General features: G+C 45.6%; 1 protein-coding gene across 3 annotated transcripts in view; it reads left to right on the top strand.

Moving 5' to 3' along the window:
• Positions 1–21,512, top strand: part of plekhh2 (pleckstrin homology domain containing, family H (with MyTH4 domain) member 2) — an 81,466-nt gene that overhangs the window by 37,147 nt on the left and 22,807 nt on the right. For 2 of the 3 annotated variants that reach the window (XM_082964717.1, XM_014154132.3), the window contains exons 8-29: positions 3,673–4,559; positions 4,641–4,716; positions 4,824–4,918; positions 5,103–5,283; positions 6,686–6,822; positions 12,008–12,121; positions 12,615–12,701; positions 12,831–12,989; positions 13,510–13,590; positions 13,698–13,877; positions 15,773–15,881; positions 16,054–16,166; positions 16,359–16,538; positions 17,382–17,479; positions 17,611–17,788; positions 18,384–18,539; positions 19,065–19,162; positions 19,280–19,421; positions 19,790–19,935; positions 20,271–20,400; positions 21,080–21,166; positions 21,277–21,426. In XM_082964717.1, the coding sequence (XP_082820843.1) occupies positions 3,673–4,559; positions 4,641–4,716; positions 4,824–4,918; positions 5,103–5,283; positions 6,686–6,822; positions 12,008–12,121; positions 12,615–12,701; positions 12,831–12,989; positions 13,510–13,590; positions 13,698–13,877; positions 15,773–15,881; positions 16,054–16,166; positions 16,359–16,538; positions 17,382–17,479; positions 17,611–17,788; positions 18,384–18,539; positions 19,065–19,162; positions 19,280–19,421; positions 19,790–19,935; positions 20,271–20,400; positions 21,080–21,166; positions 21,277–21,426 (3,584 nt within the window). The remainder of the gene's footprint in view (positions 1–3,672; positions 4,560–4,640; positions 4,717–4,823; positions 4,919–5,102; positions 5,284–6,685; positions 6,823–12,007; positions 12,122–12,614; positions 12,702–12,830; positions 12,990–13,509; positions 13,591–13,697; positions 13,878–15,772; positions 15,882–16,053; positions 16,167–16,358; positions 16,539–17,381; positions 17,480–17,610; positions 17,789–18,383; positions 18,540–19,064; positions 19,163–19,279; positions 19,422–19,789; positions 19,936–20,270; positions 20,401–21,079; positions 21,167–21,276; positions 21,427–21,512) is intronic. The other variant, XM_082964718.1, reaches the window with a different exon arrangement.

The raw sequence follows: 21,512 nt of genomic DNA, 5'->3' as shown, positions 1-21,512 counted from the left end.
CAAAAACTAAAGCAGGAAGTGCCAGTGACTCACTCAATACAGAAGTGGTCAGATGACGCGGATGCTAAGCTACAGGAGTGTTTTGCTAGCACAGACTAGAATATGGCATTGAGGAGTATACCACCTCAGTCACCGGCTTCATCAGAAAATGCATCGACGACGTCATCCCCACAATCACCGTATGTACATATCCCAACCAGAAGCCAACATTCACAAGGCCGCGTGCTTAGTCCCCTCCTGTACTCCCTGTTCGCCCACGGCTGCTTGGCCAAGCACGACTCTAATACCATCATTAAGTTTGCTGACGACACAACGGTGGTAGACCTGATCACCGACAACAATGAGACAGCCTATAGGGAGGAGGTCAGAGACCTGGCAGTGTGGTGCCAGGACAACAACCTCACCCTCAACGTGAGCAAGACGAAGGAGATGATCGTGACTATAGGAAAAGGAGGGCCGAACAGCCCCCTTCACATCGACAGGGCTGTAGTGGAGTGGGTTCAGAGTTTCAAGTTCCTTGGTGGCCACATCACCAACAAACTATCATGGTCCAAACACATCAAGAAAGTCATGAAGAGGGCATGACAACGCCTTTTCCCCCTCAGGAGACTGAAAAGATTAGGCATGAGTCCCCAGATCATCGAGAGCATCCTGACCAGTCGCATCTCCACCTGGTATGGCAACTGCTCGAGCATCTGACCGTAAGGCGGTCAGTGGGGCCAAGCTTTCTGACATCCAGGACCTATATACTAGGCTGTGTCAGTGGAAGGCCCAAAAAATTGTCAAAGACTCCAGTCACCCAAGTCATAGACTGTTCTCTAATGCTACCGCACAGCAAGCGATACCGGTGTGCCAAGTCTAGGTCCAAAAGGATCCTTAACAGCTTCTACCCCCAATCCATAAGACTGCTAAACAATTAATCAAAGGGCCACCCGGACTATTGCAATTACACTCTGCTGCAACTCGCTGTTTATTATCTACGCATAGTCACTTTACCCCTACCTATATGTACAAATTACCTCGACTAATCTGTATCCCTGCACATTGACTCGGTACCAGTACCCCCTGTATATAGCCTCAATATTGTTATTTTATTGTGTTACTTTTTTTGTTTTTGTTCCAGCACAGATTGTGTCCATATTTATTAAATTACATGTGGTTGGACATGGTAAGGTTGGATTTGTGTGTGTGGATCTGCAACAAAGGTGAGACTTTGTAAGCAGGTTGCATAACGTAAAGGTGATGAGGATGAATCTATTAAACCAATATATCTCAAATAAGGAAATTACATGACCTCTTAATGTTATAACTTAACTAAAATAGACATGGAAAATAGGAAACAAACGTACCCTTTACTTGGACGCACACAACTGGAAAGAAACTGAGGAATGGCTTGACAGGTTCATTCACACCTTTAGTTTGTATTGAAATCCTATCAGGGCAGGCCTGATAATTAGTGACAAGTGTGTGGCATTGAGAGAGCGTCAACAGGTGAAATCAACTTGGTTGATCAAGTTAATCTCAGTAGTATGCTGCTCCACTCAGGGCTTTTGTACAAGCCGCCAACCAGCTGCATTTGGCCGTATTGGACAAAGCCATTCACAAAGCCATGCCCTCTTCAGCCATAACACTCTACTCAGCAAACTGGATGTAGTCTATCACAGTGCCATCCGTTTTGTCACCAAAGCCCCATTTACTACCCACCACTGCGACCTGTATGCTCTCGTTGACTGGCCCTCGCTACATATTCATCGCCAAACCCACTGGCTCCAGGTCATATATTAGTCTTTGCTAGGTAAAGCCCCGACTTATCTCAGCTCACTGGTCACCATAGCAACATCCGTAGCACGCGCTCCAGCAGGTATATTTCACTCGTCACCCCCAAAGCCACCACTTACTTTGGCTGCCTTTCCTTCCAGTTCTCTGCTGCCAATGACTGGAACGAATTGCAAAAATCACTGAAGCTGGAGTCTCATATCTCCCTCTCTAACTTTAAGCATCAGCTGTCAGAGCAGCTTACCGATGGCTGTGTACAGGTACAGTGAATCTGTAAATAGCTCACCCAACTACCTCATCCCCATATTGTTATTTATCCTCTTGCTCTTTTGCACCCCAGTATCTCTACTTGCACATCATCATCTGCACATCTATCACTCCAGTGTTAATGCTAAATTGTAATTATTTCGCCTCTATGGCCTATATATTGCCTTACCTCCATACTCTTCTACATTTGCGCACACTGTACATAGATTTTTCTATTGTGTTATTGACTGTACGTTTGTTTATGTGTAACTCTGTGTTGTTTTTATGTCGCACTGCTTTGCTTTAGGTCGACGTTGTAAATGAGAACTTGTTCTCAACTGGCCTACCTGGTTAAATAAAGGTGGAAAAATAATAATCATAATAATATTTGGTTCCTAAAGCCCAATGATGGCTTAAAATGTTTGAGGGGTTCTGGAAAACACAATAAAATGGCCCAAAGATGCCATATATACATATCCTTTATTTTTTTTGGTTGAAAAGTAGTGAAAACGTGTGCCAACTTAATGTTTTTTTTTTAAGGTTTTCATGGATAGTTCCAATAATTTACAAGTGAACACTCTAAAAAGTAATATGTGTATTCCCTGAAATCTACTGAATGCAATGATATATAATATGATATTCTGTTTTGTGTACATTTTAAGTAATTTGACTGGAAACCTGCCATGTACACGTCACTTTAAGTAAAATCCCATAGGAATGCATTATGTCCAGCTGAGAGAGCGGTAACTCATTAAGACCTTTCAGTCTTTACACAAAGTGAGCAAACTACTACATAAAGATGTAATAATCTATTATACTCTGAAAGACCCCATTTCCAAAATGACCGCCAACCAGCTACTTTGGTTCTAGTTGGACAGGATTCACATGGCCATATCGCCATAAATAATTACTACATATACAGCCCAATGATGGCTTAAAATGTTTGAGGTGGTGTGGAGAACACAATAAAATGAACCAAGTATCCCTTATGTATGTGTCCTGTAAACGTATGCCGAAATGTGGTGGAAATTGAGAAGATCAAATTTCAGCATGCGCTGAATGATTAAAAGATATTGTGTGATATCTGTGGATTAGAATGATATATATATATATAATTTGTACCAAAACAGTGCTTGTATGATAAGTAATGGTAGCCTTAGTATCGTGTCCCATACATCCCATTCAAAATGGTTCTATTGGAATGGCTTCATGTCAAATGTTTGGGCACTCCTACTCATTCAAGGGTTTTTCTTTATTTTTACTATTTTCTACATTGTAGAATAATAGTGAAGACATCAAAACTATGAAATAACACATATGGAATCATGGAGTAACCAAAGCTGACATCAAGGGAAAGGATGGCTACTTTGAAGAATCTCAAATATAAAATATATTTGATTTGTTTAACCCTTTCTTGGTTACTACATGATTCCATATGTGTTATTTCATAGTTTTGCGCTAACGTGCCTTATGAAGCTTAACTAATCATAATTCCTTTGATTAGTTGAATCAGGCGTGTTAGTACTGGGCTGAAACAAAAGCCTGCACAGCATAGTCTGTGGGTCCCCAGTACCAGGGTTGAAGAACATTGATTTGGTATGTTATTTGGTACATGATATTTACATGGAGTGTGTTTGTTTACTTTGACAGATAATGCCACTAACCAGACATCAGTCTCCTCCGGGGCAGAGAGTGGAGGCCACAGACCAGCGGACGCTACCTCAGAGGAGGAGACTGAGCGTGTGTGTGAGAGCGCAGCAGGCCCAGAGTTTCGATGTGTGTCCTCTGTGCTCTCCGTTGCTGCTTCAGAGGGCGAGGGTGGACGTTTCAGTGAGGGAGGGGGGTGTCCGCTGAAGTACAGCCGTCCCGGCAGCGATACCTACCTCACGGCGTCCGATGACAGCAGCTCTCTGTTCGACGATGACATGGAGCGTACTAAGCGCCCCCACTTCCACCTGCCGGGGTCCGGGGAGGTGGGGCTGGCGGAGAAGGACGGGGTCAGGGAGAGGAAGCTTGAGGACTGCTCCTCGGACGAACTCAACAAACGCTTCCAGTCCCAGAGACTAGACTCTTCGTCCTCCTCCAGTGATCCCTCCAACACCCCGAGCCCCATCCTCACCCCCACCCTCACCCCCAAGCGCCCCACCTCCACCCAGGACTCCAGAGACCTCCCTGCATCTCCCAAGCAGCCCCGCCTGCGGACGCCCGCTGGATTTGGCGTGATGAGTGTGGCCCTGGCCAAGAGACACCTGAGCCAGCCGCCAATCAGCACGGAGGCGGCTCATGGACGGACGCGCAACGCCATCAGCATGCTCCGCCCCCTTAGGCCCCAGGAGACCGACCTGGATCAGGAACAGGAGGTCAGCATGGAGAGAAGTAGAGACACGCTGCCTCAGCCAGCCACCAAGCCAACCTTGCGCACCTCACCAGCCTCACTCGCCACGGACGAAGAGGAGCCCCCAGAGAGCCCAGACCCCCCTCCCATTGTGCCAGGGAGCAAGCCACCAACACCCCCTTTACACAGGTTCCCCTCCTGGGTGAGCACTAAGTTCTATTTACCTTTTTATTGTACATACTTTGAGTGTTTTATGCTTTACTTGTGTCGACTGTTCCTTTAGGAAAGCCGGATATATGCAGTGGCTAAGTCTGGCATCAGGCTGTCAGAGACCTCATGTACAGACCAGACAAGCAAAGGTGAGCGAGAGAAGACGAAATTCCCGGGTCAGTACCGTTCTGCCATTGGCCCTGTGTTTTGGAGAAGGCTCTGTGATTGGCTGATTGAACTGTCATCTCTGTTCCAGACCCCTCCCTCCAGTCCTCGTATCCTGCTTTTGTGCTCTACACATCCCTCATCTATAAAAACATGACCACGCCTGTTTACACTACGCTGAAGGGGGTAGGTGTGTGCGTATGTACGTGTGAGTGTGCAAATATACTGTGTGTGTGTGTGTGTGTGTGTGTGTGTGTGTGTGTGTGTGTGTGTGTGTGTGTGTGTGTGTCACCCACAGAAGTCCTGTTTTAATGTGACCCTCTAGTGTGTATGTGTGTGTCAAGCTGATGGTGTGTATTACCTTCTCTAGAAAGCCACTCTGCTGAGCAGTAGTCCATTCTCAGAGGAGTCGTGCAGCTCAGAGGAGTCATCCAGCTCAGAGTCGTCGTCCAGCTCAGAAGTAGAGGAAGCATCTAAATGTAGCTCACACCCCTCTAGATCCGGCCCCCGCAAGAACAGCAACCCCGGCAGCCCCCGCTCCCTCAAGAGAGGTACTGCGCACACACACGGACACTTCATAAATACAGACTCACACACACACACGCACACACACACACGGTCAGATACCTCACACACACACCACAAGAAAACTCACACAAGAGTACGCATCTCACATTGCTTCATATTAACCTCTCTTGGGCAGGTGGGACGCTAGCCCACGGTTCACACTATTCAACAGCCAGTGAAAAATCAGAGCGTTAAATTCAAATCAACAAAATGTCATAATTCAAAGTTCTCAAACATACGACTATTTTACACCATTTCAAAGGTACACTTCTCCTTAATGTAACCACATTGTCCGATTTCAAAAAGGCTTTACGGTAAAAGCATAAAGTTAGATTATGTTAGGACAGGTACAACACAAGAAAAACCACACAGCCATTTTCCACGCAAGAGAGGGGTCACAAATACCAGAAATTCAGCTAAAATTAAGCACTAACCTTTGACGATATTCATCAGATGACACTCCTAGGACTCAATGTTAGACAATACATGTATGTTTTGTTCGATAAAGTTCATATTTATTTCCCAAAACAGCATTTTACATTGGCGCTTGATGTTCAGAAAATATTTTGCCTCCAATACTGCCGGTGAATCAGCACAACAATTTACAAAAATACTCATCATAAACGTTGATAAAATATTGAACTGCTATTCAAAGAATTTTAGATAACCATCTCCTTTATGCAACCGCTGTGACAGATTTCAAAAAAGCTTCACGGGGAAAGCACACTTTGCAATAATATGAGTACGGCGCTCAGAAACATACACTAGGCAATACAGATACCCGCCATTTTGGAGTCATCTAAAATCATAAATAGCATTATAAATATTCACTTACCTTTGATGATCTTCATCAGAAGGCACTTCCAGGAATCCCAGGTCCACAATAAATGTTGTTTTGTTCGATAAAGTCCATAATTTATGTCCAAATACCTCCTTGTTGTTTGCGCGGTCAGTAAGCTACTCCAAATGTAGGAAGCGCGCCCACAATTTCACAATGAAAAGTTTTTTAAAAGTTATATTTACGTTCGGTGAAACATGTCAAACGTTGTATAGCATCAATCTTTAGAGCCTTTTTAACATAGAACTTCAATAATATTCCAACCAGACAATTCCAATGTCTTGAAAAACGTTTTGGAACACAGCTACCTCATCACGTGAACGCGCCAATGAACTCATGTCCTTCCCTGAGTCACCAACTCCCCGGCCTTCTTGTTCGCTCTCTGTTCACTGCAAAAGCCTGAAACTAGGTTCTAAAGACTCTAATTTGGGTACGTTTTTCATCCGGCTGTGGAAATACTGCCCCCTACCCAAGAGAGGTTAAAACCAAATCCATACATGTTTATTACCATGTTCTCATGACTGTCTGTGTTGTCCCTGCTTGTCCAGCAGTGTCCATGTCGTCCATGACATCAGAGAGTGACTATGCCATTCCTCCTGATGCCTACTCTACTGACACAGAGTGTTCTGAGCCAGAGCAGAAACTGCCCAAGACCTGCTCCAGCACCCTCGACAACGGAAAGAGTGTAAGAACATTGTCTTTTTGTTGAACACAAACCACGTTTCTCTCTCTATAGCTAGGTTTCCATCCAACTGGCGACAGATTTTCATTCCAATATTCTAAAATCTGCATGAAACAATATGCCACCAGAGGGGTGTTTCCATCAAACTGACTCGTTGCAGATAAAAAGGCACTGCGTGATGACGTACTGCACATAGAAAACACTTTAGCAGTTAAGTTCCCATGTATGTACCAAATAAAAAAAATCTAAGTTATGTGTGTTTCCATTGCATTTTCAACTCTACCGATGGTTTTGTCTCATAAACTGTTCCAATAATATAGCGAACTTGCCCAATCTGATTTTGGCACATGCTCTCTTGACAAGAGTTTGCTGATAAAGTGGACAGGTTATATGATGAAATATGGATAATCATTTTATTTGATTATTGGCAACCAAGCACCGATCATCATGTCACCAGCAATCAAATAATAGCCTACCCTCGATATTTAGCCTATTGGAAATTTGTATGATCACCTATAGTTAATCACCATGTGAAGTCCGTAACTTATTTCATCTGCTGATAAACTTTTCATGCTTTTCCACGTCATGGTGGTAGGCCGACACCGTGACATATCATCGTGTGACTCCAAGTTTACTTCGAATTGATGGTTATTATATCAATATTTGCAAATAAAGGTGTTTCCACCTCCATTTCTCTCCACATAATACATTTTACAGACACAAAAAGATCCCACCATGTCGAAATGAACAAATTGTCTGTTAACATTTATCACATTGTACCGACATTTCCTGTTTCCATCAGCCCTGTCGTGACATTTCAAGTCAGGTAATTCATGCGCATGAAATGGTTGGATGTAAGAACAGTGACATTTTTTTTCTTTCAATACAGTGACGTAGCCAACACCGAGTGCATTCAGAAAGTATTCAGACCCCTTGACTTTTTCCACATTTTGTTACGTTACAGCCTTATTCTAAAATGGATTAAAATAAATAATCAGCAATCTACACACAATACCCCATAATCACAAAGCGAAAACAGGTTTTTAGAATGTTAGCAACTTTATAAAAAAAAGAAATAGGGGCCTCCTCAGTGATGCAGCGGTCTAAGGCACTTCATTGCAGTGTTGCGGAGTCACTACAGCCTGGGGTTCGATCCCAGGCTATGTCACAACCGGCCATGAACGGGAGTCCCATAAGGTGGCGCACAATTGACATCGTCCAGGTTAAGGGAGGGTTTGGCCGGGGGGGGGCTTTACTTGGCTTATCGCGCTCTAGTGACTCCTTGTGGCGGGCCGGGCGCCTGCAGGATGTCTTCGGTCAGGAAACATTGGTGCAACTGGCTTCCGGGTTAAGCGAGCGGGTGTTAAGAAGCGCGACTTGGCGGGTCATGTTTCGGAGGACGCATTGCTCAACCTTCGCCTCTCCCGAGCCCGTTGGGGAGTTAGAGCGATGAGAAATATTTTTTATATAAAAAATAGATATAAAAAAAATTGATACCTTATTTACATAAGTATTCAGACCCTTTGCTATGAGACCCGAAATTGAGCTCAGGCGGATCCTGTTTCCATTGATCATCCTTGAGATGTTTCTACAACTTGATTGGAGTCCGCCTGTGGTAAATTCAATTGATTGGACATAATTTGGAAAGGCACACACCTGTCTATATAAGGTCACACAGTTTACAGTGCATGTCAGAGCAAAAACAAAGCCATGAGGTCAAAGGAATTGTCCGTAGAGCTCCGAGACAGGATTGTGTCGAGGCACAGATCTGTGTGACATTAGTGCTAGTACGAACTTGGACCCAGGCGCAGAGAAACACAGCAGGCAGAGGTAAGGGTAAAACAACAAAGCAAGGGCACACATGAACACTGAACAAAACATGAGAGCTGAGCAACTGGTCCAGTCCACAGAAGAACCTAAATAGTCATCCAGCAGGTGATCCCATTAAGCCCAATCATGGTCACCTGAATACTAGAAGAAACCCAAAGGTGCTCGCCAGTGGCAACCACAGGTAGTACACTCAAGGGAGAAAACCTGAACTGTGACAGGACCCCCCCCCCCCCCCCCCCCTCAAGGAACGGCTCCCGTCGTTCCACCAGGGGTAGCTGAACGTCAACGGAAGACCTGAATGAGTCCAGGGTCCAAAATGTCCCGGGCCAGAACCCAGGAACGTTCCTCAGGCCCGTAACCCTCCCAGTCCACGTAATACTGAGTCGCTCGCCAGAACCGACGACTGGAGAGGATTCGTCGCACCGTGTAGGCTGGCTGTCCCGCTATCGTATGAGGCGGAGGTGGAGACCGAGTGGCCGGAACCAGAGGACTGAATACCACAGGCTTGAGTCTGGAGATGTGGAAGGTAGGATGATTCCTCATTGACTGGGGAAAACGAAGACGATAGACCATTGGATTAATGCGCCGTAGAACCTTGAATGGCCCAACGTACCGGGGAGCCAACTTCCTAGATTCCACGTGTAGAGGCAGATCCCTAGTAGACAACCAGACCATCTGGCCTGGACGCAGGAGGGGACTCGGGCGGTGATGATGGTTGGCCTGTCGTTGAACCCAAGCTGAGGACCTCAGGAGCGCTGACCGAGCCCTCTTCCAGGTCCGGCGGCAACGAGAGAGGAGGCGTTGAGCGGAAGGAACCGTCACTTCAATCTCCTGATCTGGAAACGAGGGGCTGGTAACCGTACAACACCTGGAATGGTGACAGGCCAGTGGAGGAACACTGAAGAGTGTTGTGTGCATACTCCACCCAGGGAAGGTGCTGACTCCAAGTGGCGGGGTTGGTGGACACACAGTACTGTAAAACGGTCTCCAGATTCTGGTTCACTTGCTCAGTTTGACCGTTGGACTGAGGGTGATAACCCGAGGACAGACTGGCTGATGACCCCAGAAGAGTACGGAAAACATGCTGAATGACTAGCTGAGCAGTCTCACGGGCAAATGGAAGCTTAGGCAGCGGAATGAAATGTGCCGCCTTGGAAAAGTGGTCCACAATGACCAGGATGACCGTGTGTCCCTCTGAGGATGGAAGGCCCGTGATGAAATCCATAGAGAGATGGGACCAAGGTCGAGAAGGTGTTGGCAGCAGTTGAAGAAGCCCCAGAGACTGCTGACGAGGAGTCTTGTTCCGTGCGCATGTCGGACAGACAGCCACAAAGGTCTGAGTGTCCAACCTCCGCCAAGAGCCACCAACACCTCCTCCTCAAAAATTATAGCATTTGCTGCCCTCCCGGATGAGAGGTGAGACGCGACGAGTGAGCCCACTGAAGTACCTTGGACCGTGCCCCAAGAGGAACAAAAAGTAGGTTAGGTGGACAGCCGTCTGGAACTGCCTCCCTACCTTGCGCCTCCCTCACAACAGTCTCTATACCCCAGGACACCGGCGTGAGGATGAGCAACCTGGGAATGATGGATTCAAGCAGCCAATCCTCACTGGAGTTGGGGACCTGGCGAGAAAGGGCATCTGGCTTCACGTTCTTAGACCCCGGACGGTAAGATAACGTGAATCTGAACCGAGTGAAGAAGACAGCCCAACGAGCCTGTCGGGGGTTGAGGCATTTAGCCTCCTGGATGTAGGCCAGGTTCTTGTGGTCAGTCCAAACCATAAAGGGATGTTCCGAGCCCTCCAACCAGTGCCGCCATTCCTCCAAAGCCAGTTTGACCGCAAGAAGCTCCCGATTGCTGACATCATAGTTCCTCTCCGCTGGCGTGAGACGCCTGGAGAAGAAGGCACAGGGATGAACGTCAGAGGCATCCACCTCAGCGGGGCCCGAAACACTGGAACCGACTCGGGTCCGCTCATGACGACGTTCCCGAAGCCGGTTGTCAATCCGGATGGCCAGAACGATAAGCTCCTGTCACAGGTCAGGTTTTCTCCATTGAGTGTACTACCTGTGGTTGCCACTGGAGAGCACCCTTGGGTTTCTTCTAGTATCCAGGTGACCCTGATTGGGCTTATTGGGATCACCTGCTGGATGACTATTTAAGTTCATCTGTGGACTGTGCCAGTTGGATACTAGAATAAACCCAAGGGTGCTCTTCAGTGGCAACCACAGGTAGTACACTCAAGGGAGAAAACCTGACCTGTGACAATCTGAAGAAGGGTACCAAAACATTTCTGCAGCATTGAAGGTCCCCAAGAACACAGTGGCCTCCATCATTCTTAAATGGAAGACTGAGCAATTGGGGGAGAAGGGCCTTGGTCAGGGAGGTGACCAAGAACCCAATGGTCACTCTCACAGAGCTCCAGAGTTCCTCTGTGAAGATGGGAGAACCTTCCGGAGAGTGGTCAGACAGAAGCCACTCCTCAGTAAAAGGCACATGATAGCCCACTTGGAGTTTGCCAAAAGGCACCTAATGGACTTTCAGATTATGAGAAACAAGATTCTCTGATCTAATGAAACCAAGATTGGCCTTTGGCCTGAATGCCAAGCGTCATGTCTGGAGGAAACCTTGCACCATCCCTACAGTGAAGCATGGTGGTGGCAGCATCATGCTGTGGGGATGTTTTTCAGCGGCAGAGACTGGGAGACTAGTCAGAATTGAGGGAAAGGTGAACGGAGCAAAGTACAGAGAGATCCTTGATGTAAACCTGCTCCAGAGCACTCAGGACCTCCGACTGGGGGCGAAGGTTAACCTTCCAACAGGTCAACGACCCTAAGTACACAGACAAGACAATGCAGGAGTGGCTTCAGGACAAGTCTCTGAATGTCCTTGAGTGGCCCAGCCAGAGCCCGGACTTGAACCCGATCGGACATCTCTGGAGAAACCTGAAAATAGCTGTGCAGCGACGCTCCACATTCAACCTGACAGAGCATTGAGAGGATATGCAGAGAAGAATAGGTGACACTCCCCAAATACAGGTGTGTCAAGCTTGTAGCGCCATACCCAAGAAGACTCGAGGCTGTAATCGCTGCCAAAGATGCTTCAACAAAGTACTAAGTAAGGGGTCTGTATACTTATGTAAATATAATATTTCTGTTTTTTATTTCTAAACACCTGTTTTTGCTTTGTCTTTATGAGGTATTGTGTAGATTGATGAGGGGGAAAAATTATTTAATAAATTTTAGAATAAGGCTGTAACATAACAAAATGTGGAAAAAGTCAAGGGGTTTGAATACTTTCCGAATGCACTGTATACCTTACAGCTGATACTATACACACACACCTCGTGGGTTTCTAGGAGCCCATGGAGAAGTCAGGGTACCTCCTGAAGATGGTGAAGACGTGGAAGAAGACTTGGAAGAGACGCTGGTTTGTCCTCAAAGATGGAGAGCTGCTCTATTACAAGTCACCGGTCAGTTAAAGAAACTCACACAGTCACTCACACTCGCTCAAATCACGTATACCAACTGTCCTCAAGAGTTTGCCTTGCAATTAATGTGGACTGACACTGTTTGGATCTGTTATTTATGGGTTTGTGTATATCTGAGGTTATATTTAGTGTACAGGCTCAGGTCTACAGAAAACGGATCTTAATTTGAGCCAGTTTGCTCAAATAAACCTGTAGCAACAGGAAATGTGAATTATTATGTGGATTATAATTAATATTTAAAAAATTCGGGGTTTATACATCTTTTGTTAGGCCAAATGAAGTCTGACATTTAAAGTGGAAATTATAAACTTTAGAAGCCTTTTTAAACCTTGAATACAACTCACATCAACAAAAGAGTGATCAAATGAAGATCTAGGTCTGTAGCTCTCATGACTGCTCTGATGATTTGGTTCAGTGAACTGTAACACTCACTAATGTCATTTACTGAACAAGCCCATGTTATTGGTCTTCCCAGAGTGATGTTATCCGGAGACCACAAGGTCAGATTGAGGTCAACGCCACCAGTAGTATCGCCCGCGGTGACGAGAAGCAAGTGCTCCAGGTACTACTGTGTGTGTGTGAGCGAGAGAGCAGGAGAGTGTGTTCGTGTGGATATTTGCCTGCACATTTTTAGCATTAACTATCATTTCCTGTATGTGTTTGTGTGCGTGCTGTGCGTGTGTTATCTCAGATTGTTACAGGGAAGAGGGTATACTATCTGAAGGCAGACTCTCCCAACCTGCTAGAGGAGTGGCTGAGGGTTCTACAGAGTGTTCTGAGGGTCAAAACAGCCAGCCCACTGTTCGCTCAGCCTGAGATACGACCCGGGATGAAGGGCCACCTCATCAAGGTTCTGACTTACATGACTAAATATCTCTGATAGCCATGAACTTTAAAGGGGCTACATCCATTTTGTTACTTTTTAAAATTCATAATATATATCCATTGGTTCTTGAAGAATATAACTTATAAATGCCTCATGAGCTTAGTTCAACTGTCTAACCCAATCAGAACCCAAAATATAAGCTTTTTTTTACTCCTCTGTTTATAAACAATGCGATTGTAAACAAACCTTGTATAGCCTCAAAACGTTGTTAAAACTAGCATTTTGATATCATGGATGATCAGCCCTTGCATCCATAGCTCTGTCCATACATTTTAGAGTGGTTGCATTTCTGCAGCCCTGTTTTCCAAAACAGTGGCCAGGTGCAAGGCTTTGTTATTGTTTGAACTGCAGATTGACCCTTAAACTCTCTATTTGAACTATGACTCTATGAGTTGACTGTTGACATTTGGTTGACTAAGGTGGTGGTTACCAATGACCAGTGCCTCATTGAAGTGAAGGTAACTTTTTTTTGTATCTCTGTCAGGTGAAACATGGCTACTCCAAGCGGGTGTGGTGTGCCCTCATCGGTAAAACCCTCTACTACTTCCGCAGTCAGGAAGACAAAGTACGCAACTCATTCACCTTATACCCACACGCTCTACTCTCATCTATCTTCCCGTTCACCATACTAACACGCAGTGTGCATGTGTGCGTGCTTGTGTGCCCCCTCAGTTCCCCCTAGGTCAGATCAAGCTGTGGGAGGCTCGGGTGGAGGAGGTGGACAGGTCACGTGACTCGGATGAGGAGCTGAAGTCATGCGGGAGGGGCTTACAGGCCACGCCCCACACCATAGCTGTCCATCCCCAGGAGCAGGGCCCCACCTACCTGCTCATTGAATCCCGACATGAGAAGGTATGAGAGGAGCCAAAATAAGTATGGATGCATGGTAGAGAACATCCCATGATAAAAAGCCAATACAGTATGGTCACACAGACACAAATATTACCTACAGTGAATACATTTTAATCAATCAAACCCACAACTGTGGTTTTGCAAGCGCCGTGCTTCACCCAACTGGTAGATACTGCTAATGCTGCCGTATTTAGCCAATATACTGTACAGTGCCTATCATAAGTACCCCCCCCCCCCGCTCAGATTTCTTCACATTTTATTATGTTACAAAGTGGGATTTAAATGTATTTAATAGGGACAAAATGGTCAAAGATCTACACAAAACACTCTGTAATGTCAAAGTTGGATTTATTTTTATTTTTATAAAACACACATTTAAATAGGTATTCACCCCCTAATTCAATACATGTTAGAGGCACCTTTTTCAGCAATTACAGCTGTGAGTATTTTGGTTCGCTAAGTCGCTAAAATCTTTGCACACCTGGATTGTGCAATATTTGAGCATTGTTCTTTTCAAATTCTTCAAGCTCTGTCAAGTTTGTTGTTGATTATTGCTAGACAGCCATCTTCAAGTCTTGCCATATATTTTCAAGCGGATTTAAGTCAAAACTGTAACTAGACCACTCAGGAACATTCACTGTCTTCTTGGTAAGCAACGCAAGTGTAGATTTGACCTTGTGTTTTAGGTTATTGTCTCCAGACCTTGCCGATGACAAGCATACCCATAACATAATGCAGCCACCATGCTTGAAAATATGGAGAGTGGTACTCTATGGTGCTATGTTGGATTTGCCCCAAACATAATGCTTTATATTCAGGACAGAAAGTTAATTCCTTTGCCACTTTTTTTTATTGTTTTGCTGTATTACTATAATGCCTTGTTGTAAACAGGATGCATGTTTTGGAATATTTTTATTCTGTATAGGCTTCTTTTTCATTTGTATTGTGGAATAACTACAATGTAGTTGATCGATCCAGTTTTCTCCCATCACAGCCGTTAAACTCTGTATATGTTTTAAAATCACCATTGACCTCATGGTGAAAACCCTGAGCGGTTTCTTTCTCTCCGGCAACTCAGTTTGTAAGGACTCCTGTATCTTTGTAGTAACTGGGTGTATTGATGCACCATCCAAAGTGTAATAACTTCATCACGCTCAAAGAGATATTCAGCGTCTGTTTTTTTTTTACCCGTCTACCAATCGTTGCCCTTCTTTGCAAGGCATTGGAAAAGCTCCCGGCTCTTTGTGGTTTACTCTGTGCTTGAAATTCATGAATCGACTGAGGGACCTTACAGATAATTATATGTGTGGGGGGTACAGAGATGGGGTAGTCATTCAGAAATCATGTTAACCACTATTATTGCACACAGAATGAGTCCATGCAACTTATGTTGCTCCCAAGTGGCGCAGTGGTCTAAGACACTGCAGCTCAGTGCTAGAGGCGTCACTACTACAGACAACCTGGTTCGAATCCAGGCTGTATCACAACCGGCCGTGATAGGGCGGCGCACAATTGGCCCAGCGTCGTCTGAGTTTGGCCGGTGTAGGCCGTCATTGTAAATAAGAATTTGTTCTTAATGGACTTGCCTAGTTAAATAAAGGTAAAAAAAAAATTACAAAAAAATGATTTGTTAAGCACATTTTTACTCCTGAACTTATTTAGGTTTGCCATAACAAAGTGGGTTAATACATTTTATTTTTATACATTTGTAAACATTTATATAATTTTCTTTTCACTTTGACGTTATGGAGTATTTTGTGTAGATCGGTGACATAAAATCACAGTTAAATCCATTTCAGTGTGAAAAAATCCAACGGGGATGAACACTTGATAGCCACACCGCTAAAGCTACAGTGCCTATGTAAAAGTTTTGTCCTGTCTTCTGGTTTCTTTAGGAGGCTTGGCTGTATCACCTGTCGGTGGCAGCGGGCACCACTTTGGGAAAGGTGGGCACAGAGTTTGAGCAGTTGCTGGGCAAACTGCTCAATGTGGAGGGAGAACCAAGTGAGTGTCATACTGCTCTTCCTGACTTTTGTCTGACTTAGTATCTCAACAGTTATTCACTTTCAACAGCTGAAGAGCCTATAAGTCGGGCGTGCAAGACTTCTCTTCAGTATGTCAATAATTTGGACTGCGCTTTCCTAACTTGCTCTTTTTCTCTTGCTCTTTCGTTCAGACTCTCAGATCTGGAGACACCCGATGCTGTGTTTCAGTAAAGAGGGTCTGTCCTCTCCGCTCACCACCCTGCCCTCTCAGGCCCTGCAGACTGAGGCCATCAAGTTGTTTAAGGTAAGATATACACGCACACAAACACTCACGCACACACACAGACATGTACACGCCAAAGAGAGTTAGTTAGCATTGCAATCGTTTGACAACAAATAATATTCAAAGAGCTATGTCCGTTTTTTCCAATGACTCTCTCCCCCTTTCTCTTTCTCTCTCTCTCTCTTTCTGTCCCCCTCTCTCCCACTCTTCCAGACATGCCAGCTCTTCATCAACGTGGCCATCGATGCTCCAGCCATTGACTACCACGTGTCCCTGGCCCAGAGTGCTTTGCAGGTGTGCCTGACCCACCCGGAGCTACAGAACGAGTTATTCTGTCAGTTCATCAAACAGACAACCAAGAGACAGCCCCAAGGGCAGCCCTGGCCCTTACAGGTACACATACACACTCTTAAGCCACCCGGGGGCAGCCCTGGCCCTTACAGGTACACATACACACTCTTACGCCACCCGGGGGCAGCCCTGGCCCTTACAGGTACACATACACACTCTTACGCCACCCGGGGACAGCCCTGGCCCTTACAGGTACACATACACACTCTTACGCCACCCGGGGGCAGCCCTGGCCCTTACAGGTACACATACACACTCTTACGCCACCCGGGGGCAGCCCTGGCCCTTACAGGTACACATACACACTCTTACACCACCCGGGGGCAGCAGGAGTACATGTAAAACTACATACAGTCCACACCTGACAAATACAATGGCTTGTGGCGGTCATGAATAGATTGTTGTGAATGCATTAAACTGTAGCATGCAGAGTATGTATTTGAATATTAACTAGTGAACTGCAATGGATTTAAACAGAGTTTGCCCTTATCCACTGAGTATACAAAACATTAAGAACATCTGCTCTTTCCATGACATAGACTGACCAGGTGAATACGGGTGAAAGTTTTGATCCCTTATTGATGGCACTTATTACATCCACTTCAATCAGTGGAGATGAAGGGGAGGAGACCGGTTAAAGAAGGATTTTTAGGCCTCGAGACAACTGAGACATGGATTGTGTATGTGTGCCATTCAGAGGGTGAATGGACTAGACAAAGGATTTACGTGCCTTTGAACTGAGTATGGTAGTAGGTGCCAGGCATACCGATTTGTGTCAAGAACTACAACGCGGCTGGGTTTACAACGCAATATTAGGAAGGTGTTCCTAATGTCTGGTATACGGAGTTAACAAATCGGAGTGTATGTTTGTATGGTCTTCTACAGGGCTGGCAGTTCCTGGCTCTGTGTGTGGGTCTCTTTCTGCCCCAGCACCCCTTCCTTTGGCTGCTGCAGGTACACCTTAAGAGGCATGGAGACTCAAGGTGAGCACACACACACACACTCACGCACGCATGCAAATTGTCCCTAGTCTGACTTCCTAGTTGCTCATTCGCTAACCCAACCCGGTGTTTACCTGCGATTTGACTGTACTTTCCCCCTGTGTCTCTCTCAGAACAGAGGTGGGTAAATACGCCATCTACTGTCAGAGGTCGGTCGAGCGGACACAGCAAAAGGGTGAGCGTCAGGCCAGGGCGTCTCGTATGGAGATCCTGTCCATCCTTCTCAGGAACCCATACCACCACTCACTGCCCTTCAGTGTACCTGTTCACTTCCTCAACAATACATACCAGGTACAACACATACTCTCTCTACCAGTTGGTGTACACAGGGAGAGAGACACAGGTGTGCATGCTAGGGTTGCAAAGCTACCGGTAATTTACCAAAGGTAACGGAATCTTCTGTAATTTTGGGAATTAACAGGTAATATATGGCAGTCTATGGTAACTTTGGTCATTTATACTTAAATAACTTTTTAACTCTGCAACACTTTCAACTGTTTACTTTTTTCACAACTGCCACCAGTTTGGTATCAAAACATTTACAACAAAGAAATATTGACATAGTAAAATATATAAAATATATATTAAACACCAATGGTATTCACTAAATCATCTTATTTGATTATTTTATATATTCTACACGTGATAAGGCCACACAGTGGGCCAGAGATAATTACAGACACCTGTGATAATCTGAAGTACCAAAAAAGGCCACTAGATGTCACCTGATAAAAAAAAAAAACGTTTCAAGTAATATACCCTCCCTATGCAACCCTAGTGCGCACACACATACACATACACACACACACACACACACACACACACACACACACACACACACACACACACACACACACACATTTACAGTGTATTTTACCCCATACAGGTAGTGGGCTTTGATGCCTCTACCACAGTCGAGGAATTTCAGTGCAGACTGAACCAGGACACAGGCATGAGGAAAACTGGTCAATCAGGCTTCAGCCTCTACACGGACGACCCTACTGGACGAGAGCTGGAGCACTGTCTACAGGGGGGCATCAAGGTCAGACTGAATAGCTGGCCACATTCACAGAATCAACACACAAATAAAATAAAGGACTTTATTGGGACAATATCTTCTGTGTTTAGTAGAAAAGCACTTAAAGGGCAATTCTGCCAATTCAACCTCATATTCATTATCTCCAGCACTATACCAGTGTCTACATATGTAAAAATGGCGTGTTTCTATGATCTGTGGTTAAAAGATCAGATAAAGGTCCTATAAAATGCTTCTAAATGATTTTTCCAAAGTTTCTAGCCAGAGGGAGGGTATTTTCATGCTGCCCACATCAACGCGAATCTCATTGTGTTTGAAAATCACTGTTTTTACAATGTTTCAACTTTTGATCATTTTATTGGGTAGAAATTTTGAACCTGATATTTGTTTGTACAAAACGTAAAAATATACCGTTTTCACGTGTAGACACTGTTATTGTGCTGGAGAAATTGGTGCCTTTTCCGGGTTCTTTATTGATTTGTTTTCAACAAAGCCTTCGTCACAAAAGTTGCATGTCTTCCTCTCTCGCAGATCTGTGACATCATCTCCAAATGGGAGCAGGCCTCCAAGGAGCAGCACACGGGCAAGTCTGAGAACACCAGGACTGTCAGGCTCACCTACAAGAACAGGTAGATTTCACACTTTACATTCGCATACTGTTTGTACGTTTGCCACCAGTTAACGTTTTGTAACACTCTGTGTCTGGGTGCGTGCGTGCGTGTGTGTCTCTGTCTGTCTGTGTGCAGGCTCTACTTCTCTCTTCAGGTGAGAGGTGAGTCCGAGAGAGAGAGGCTGCTCCTGGCTTATCAGGCCAACGAGGCCATCGCAGCAGGACACTTCCCTGTCAACAAGGAGCTCGCCCTGGAGATGTCTGCCCTGCTTGCTCAGGTCTGTGACGTCCATATGCCTACTGTATATAATCACACAAGTTCTACACATCATTGGCGTGTTTTCTCTCTCCTCCCATTGTAAATGACGTATCGTCAATGCTGCCTTTGTTTATGTGTTGAATGGGGAATTTGCAATTATATTGAATGCCATTGCAGTAGCCTTAGCCCGGGTGTGAGCAGTTTGCCAACTTGTCATTGTCTCACCTTGTTTTGAAAGTCAACAGTGTATTCAGAGTTGTAAAATATAGACAGGTTTAATGGGAACCATTTAATGTATTCCCTGACAGTAGTGGATATTAGACGGTATCGCACTGTAAAGCCTAGTGTCTCCTTTTCAAATGTTAATGTCATTGTTTTTGGTTTCAGGTGGAGTTTGGAGATTTTGAGCGTCCGTTCTCCACCCCAGCCAGCCCAAACTCAGCCCAGACCAAGTCCAACCAGACCCTGAAACAGGTACTGGAGAGGTTCTACCCAAAACACTACCGCAGGACATCCACTGAGGAACAACTCAGGTAAGCTGTTAGAATGTGTTATATTATACATATTAAAAAACGTTTGTCTGGACTTGATTGACACAATGGAACCCGTAGAATAGTTTTAAAAGTGCAGAGCCCGCCCATATGCCACTCGGGGCACGCTAAAGCAAATGCTAAACGTATTTGAAAGATTTCAAATAGTGTTTGGATCCAGGTATGCTATTATTTCCTTCTTTACCCAAGTTTCACACACCTCTCGATGGGTAATTATTATTCTCTCTTGGTCTGATTCACATACTTTCAGTTATTTATTCATCCCCCTCACACACACTCTGTCATTGATAAACTACCCTTTCTCCCCCCCCCCCCAGGCAACTGCACCAGCGTCTGTCCACCCGATGGGCATCGCTGAGGGGTCGAAGTTCATCCGAGTGTGTACGCATCTACCTGACTGTGGCCAGGAAGTGGCCCTTCTTCGGGGCCAAGCTGTTTGAAGCAGAGGTGCGTGTACAAATTACCTTGACAAACCTGTACCCCCACACACTGACTCGGTCACAATAACGAGGCTTTGGGCCTTCCTCTGACACCGCCTAGTATATAGAGGTCCTGAATGGCAGGAAGCTTGGCCCCAGTGATGTACTGGGCCGTACGCACTACCCTCGGTAGCACCTTATGGTCAGATACCGAGCAGTTGCCATACCAGGCGTTGATGCAACCGGTCAGGATGCTCTCGATGGTGCAGCTGTAGAACTTTTCGAGGATCTGGGGACCCATGCCAAATCTTTTCAGTCTCCTGAGGGGGAAAAGGTGTTGTCGTGCCCTTTTAATGACTGTCTTGGTGTGTTTGGACCATGATAGTTTGTTGGTGATGTGGACACCAAGGAACTTGAAACTCTTGACCCGCTCCACTACAGCCCCGTCGATGTTAATGGGGGGCCTGTTCGGCCCTCCTTTTCCTATAGTCCATAATCATCTCCTTTGTCTTGATCACATTGAGGGAGAGGTTGTTGTCCTGGCACCACACTGCCATGTCTCTGACCTCCTCCCTATAGGCTGTCTCATCGTTGTCGGTAATCAGGCATATATATGTGTTCCTTGCATTGAATGAAGATGTTAACCACCTATCACTCTTTCTCTGTGCTCTCCCCTGATTTGTCTCTCTGACCCTGTGATCGTTCAGTCCATCACACCCTCTCCAGAGCAGGGTGCCCGCCTGTGGCTGGCAGTGCACGAGGATGGCATCAGCGTGCTGGAGCACAACTCCATTGTAAGCATTTCTGCTACCATCTTTAGATTTTTTGCATGGTTTCCAGTGGTTTCCCACTAGTCTCTCTGCTCACTACGCCATCACTCTCCATGTTCCCCTTTACCGTGTAGAAACTGCTGGTGTCCCACCCTTATAAGAACCTGATGACGTTTGGAGGCTGCAGGCAGGACTTTATGCTCGTGGTAAGCCAGAGCATTGGCAGTAATGCTACCAAAGACAAGCCCACAGAGAAACACCTGTTCACTATGGCCACCTCCAAGGTTAGTGTGAGGCACACAAGAACACACTCTCCCTATCCCCCCCCCCTCTCTCTCTCTCTCTCTCTCTCTCTTTCTTTCGCTCTCTC

Source organism: Salmo salar, chromosome 18 (genome assembly GCF_965601325.2).
Source record: "Salmo salar chromosome 18, fSalSal1, whole genome shotgun sequence".
In the NCBI taxonomy this organism is placed as follows: domain Eukaryota; kingdom Metazoa; phylum Chordata; class Actinopteri; order Salmoniformes; family Salmonidae; genus Salmo; species Salmo salar.
This window is presented reverse-complemented; position numbering and strand designations above follow the sequence as displayed.